At 56.9% G+C, this 3,753-nt stretch overlaps 1 protein-coding gene across 1 annotated transcript; it reads left to right on the top strand.

Annotated features, from left to right (window-relative positions):
• The first annotated feature begins 1,889 nt into the window (after positions 1 to 1,889).
• Positions 1,890 to 2,802, top strand: LOC119326541. The gene has a single exon (XM_037600176.1). It carries the CDS (start codon positions 2,151 to 2,153, stop codon positions 2,637 to 2,639), a length of 489 nt encoding a protein of 162 aa, XP_037456073.1. The 5' UTR covers positions 1,890 to 2,150; the 3' UTR covers positions 2,640 to 2,802.
• Positions 2,803 to 3,753: the final 951 nt, after the last annotated feature.

Raw genomic sequence — 3,753 nt, forward strand, 5'->3', positions numbered from 1 at the left:
TGACATGCTTGAATCAGAGATACATGCTGTCATGGAAGGGATACGTGTCTGCGGGCGGATTCGGAAGGAAATTTCGGGTTACCGTTGGAGATGCCCTCGGCCGTCTTGGTCTTGATCAAAGGTGGACGGCGTGAACGGCCCTCGACCGTCCTGGCTTTGTCTCTCGTCGGGATCGTAGGCGGCGCCGGCGGCACCGCCAGCGGCCACCGCACCACCCTCGAAGATGATGTGTTGCATGTAGTCGTCGTCGACGGAGGTCGGCATTCTGTCGAACAAGTTGTGTACGCCGGGCAGCATGTCGGCTGGCATGCGCCGCGCGCGTTTCCTAACCCCTCCGGATGACGAGCCACCGACCACTGGTGTGGCGTTGAGGTGGACGGGCGCGGGCGTGGAAGGCACAATCACGCTCAACTTGGGGAGTGTTTCCCGGAGAGTCGGGAGACTTGCGGGTAGACGTGGAAGCCGGGCACCGGCTGCGTCTCCGACACGCGAGGCGAGACAGGCAGCACCATCCGAGAAAACGCAGATGAGCCGGTGCTGGCCGCGACCACGGCGGCGTTGACGAAGCCGTGCTGGCCAGGGTTTAACCCTAGGTACATCAGCGCCTCCCTCGTTGCCGCTGCGACGCGGGCGTTGGTGGCCTCCTACTGCGCGGTGGCCGCGATGGCGGGCGTCGTTGCGTCCGCTATGTGCCTTCGGCCCTTTCTCTTCGCCGACTCCCTTGCCCGCTTCTTGGACGTCAACTTCTTATTCGGCTTGGGCGCGGCGGCGGTCTTACGGGGGGCACGAGGCTTGCCTTCGCCAGAGGGGGTGATCGTGATGGCGGACGAGGCGAGGGAGGCGAGGCCAACGGCGGCATCGAGGTCGTCGTCCATGGCGAGCGGCGGGAGCGCGCGCGGGCGGGAGGGTTTTGGGGGAGGAGCAGGCGGGCGCCGCGCGCGTCCGCCTCGTGTCCGCGCCGACGCAAATGAGGCTGAAAAATGAGTCGGGAATAGGTCGACAAATGGATGAAAAGCGGACGCGCATCCGTTTGGATCGGCGCGTTGGCCGACTTTTCTGTCTGCGCCGATCCAAATAGACGCGCGCGGAAAAAATGTGTCGCCGCGTTGGAGTTGCTCTAATACCGTTTTTGACACTAGGTTGAATTGAACAAAACATGTTATGAATATTGAATTGCTGGGAATAACTGCCGTGGTCAATGACAAGCGAGAGACTACTTTTATGAATGTTTATGAATCTGAATTTGCTTTTTGACTTGCGAACTTCAAAATGGAGGCTGCTCCTACGACCACTCCTCTTCAGTTGCTCTTTTCGGATGGTAAACAGACCCTCTTCCTCTCTAAAACCCCAGGAACCCGACGACGTGCTTCCTCCCTCTCGAACCGGTGCTCTGATGGCGGTGGAGCACGATGAGGCCGTGGCTTCGCCTTCGGTCACGGCCAGCAGGAAGAAGCGGGCGGCGTCCAGGCCGGCCTCCAACGGAGGGGAGGGCTCATCGTCGCGATGCAGCGGCGTGCACCGGATGCGCCCCGGGAAGCACACGGTGCAGATCAGGGTCCCGGGGCAGCAGCAATCCGCCGGGGAGGCTGCCGGAGCGCACGGCGCGGCGGCCATCAGGCTGCACGCCGCGGCCGCGAAGACCAACTCCAAGCATCCTGCGGCTGCTGTGACGAAGTCCCGCTCGGGGCTCTTCGGCGCGCACGGGACCCCGAGCGAGAGCACGGGGCGCAGATCTGGCCCCGCACCACCGCCGAGGAGGCCGACAGAGCGGACGAGGTGGCGGCCATCAGGCTGCACGGCACGGCGGCGGCCTTCACCGACGCCATCCAGCACGGCGACGACGGGGACGCGCCGCTCCTGCGCGTCTCCTGCGAGGGCGAGGCGCCGGGGAACGCCGATAGAAATAAGAAGAAGCGGGCCGCGCCCAGGTCGGGGTTCCGCGGCGTGTACCGGCATCCCCGGAGCGGCAGGTACTCCGCGCAGATCCGGGACCCGGATCGGCGAGCCAAGCTGTTCTGGCTCGGCAGCTTCGCCACGGCGAGGAGGCCGCGAGAGCCTACGACAAGGCGGCTGTCACGCTGTACGGCGACAAGGCCGTAACCAACTACGAGCAGCCACGCACTGCCGCCATCGACGGCGAGGAGTCGCCCATGGACCTCTTCCCGGAGCTGCGCTCGAACATTCAGGCCTGGAGGAAGGCATTGGGCGCTCGGTCGAGGCACGCCGGCGTGCACCCGTATCGCGGGGAGTACTCGGCGCAGATCTGGGACCCGGTGTGGCTAGCTGACCAGGGGCTCGGCAGCTTCGGCGCCGCTGAGGAGACCGCCGGAGCAGACGACGCAGCGGCTGTCAGGATGCACGGCGCGGCGGCCGAAACCAACTTCAAGCAACCACCGCGCTCGGCCGCTGCTGCGGATGACGGTGAGGTGTCGGCCATGGACCTCAACGACTTCCTGGAGGTGGAGCTGCCGGCGCTCGACTTCCTCCCTGACAGCATCACCCCAGATGCACAGCTGGACGATCTCTCGACTGGCTTGCCCCTGGTGGAGTTGCAGCAGGTGGATGAGCTCCTCGAGGACATGGGCTTCACCGATATGCTGGCCAGGGCTCAACGTACAGGTGCTCCTAGTCCTACATAGTGAGTTCGATAGAGGCTTCACCATATATGCATGACAAAGTTCAGGCAACACTATGCATGCTTATGCTGGGTATTTGTTTGTGATCTTAGTTTGGTAGTGGACGTATGTGTCTGACCTGATTGTGCTCTGTTATTGTGAAGTCTTGGAAAGAGAATTGGCAGTAGATGCAAAGCTCCAACATGGTAATTAGGTCTTACTAAATTTGCAATGTCAATTAAGTTGGTCTTGCAAGGTTTTAGGTTTGTAATGTTGAATTCAGCAGGAAAATTTAGTGAGATGTGTAACCGACACCACAGACCGACAGCAACAGATCATGGCTAAGCACATGTTGCATAAACGCGCGTAATTTCACCACGTCGGTGCAGTAAACATACTGAGATGGTCTAGATGAAGAGATAATAATTTATATCATCATCATTACTCGGATGGGATTAATGGTTGGGCTCACAGATATGAGATACAGAGCTGGGTGATAAACAAACGTTGTGATTTTAGCTGGTTCAGAATGCTGATTTCTACATACATGCTCATAATTCTCTAGAACTTTTAGAAGAAAGTGAAACAAAATTAGTAATTTCAGATAGAAACTACCTTTTGGCCTTGTTCAGTGCCCTGTAACTAATCAGAACCTTGACATCTAATATAGTTATCTCCAATTCTTCATGCATGACTTGTAACTTTTATTTATTTATTCAAAAAGAGGGGAAACCCTTGGCCTCTGCATCGAGTGATGCACGCTGCCCTTGATTTCCTTTTTATGGTTGATGATCTGGCTTTATTACAACCTGATTTGTGCACCATTTTGGAACTCTGATATCCATGTTATTGTGAAGAACAAGAAGCTAGATGCCAGTGGTTGGTTTCACTAAACCTTACTTCAACTATGTAAGTTACTAGATCAGCAGCTGCATGTTCATTGCCTATAGTATTGTTATGTTCTTTAGATTGGACCGTGCCAATCAATCTTCATCTAGACCCTGTCCAGAATACCTCCCTTGGCCGTTGAGCACTTTTTCTGAATTGTTGCGTTTTTCTGTTATGTGAAACCTTTGATGGTAAAGGCTGGCCGTAGGCAGACTAAAAGGATTAACTTTGCGTTTTTCTTAGTTTTTCC

Source organism: Triticum dicoccoides, chromosome 6B (genome assembly GCF_002162155.2).
Source record: "Triticum dicoccoides isolate Atlit2015 ecotype Zavitan chromosome 6B, WEW_v2.0, whole genome shotgun sequence".
NCBI classification, from domain to species: Eukaryota; Viridiplantae; Streptophyta; class Magnoliopsida; order Poales; family Poaceae; genus Triticum; species Triticum dicoccoides.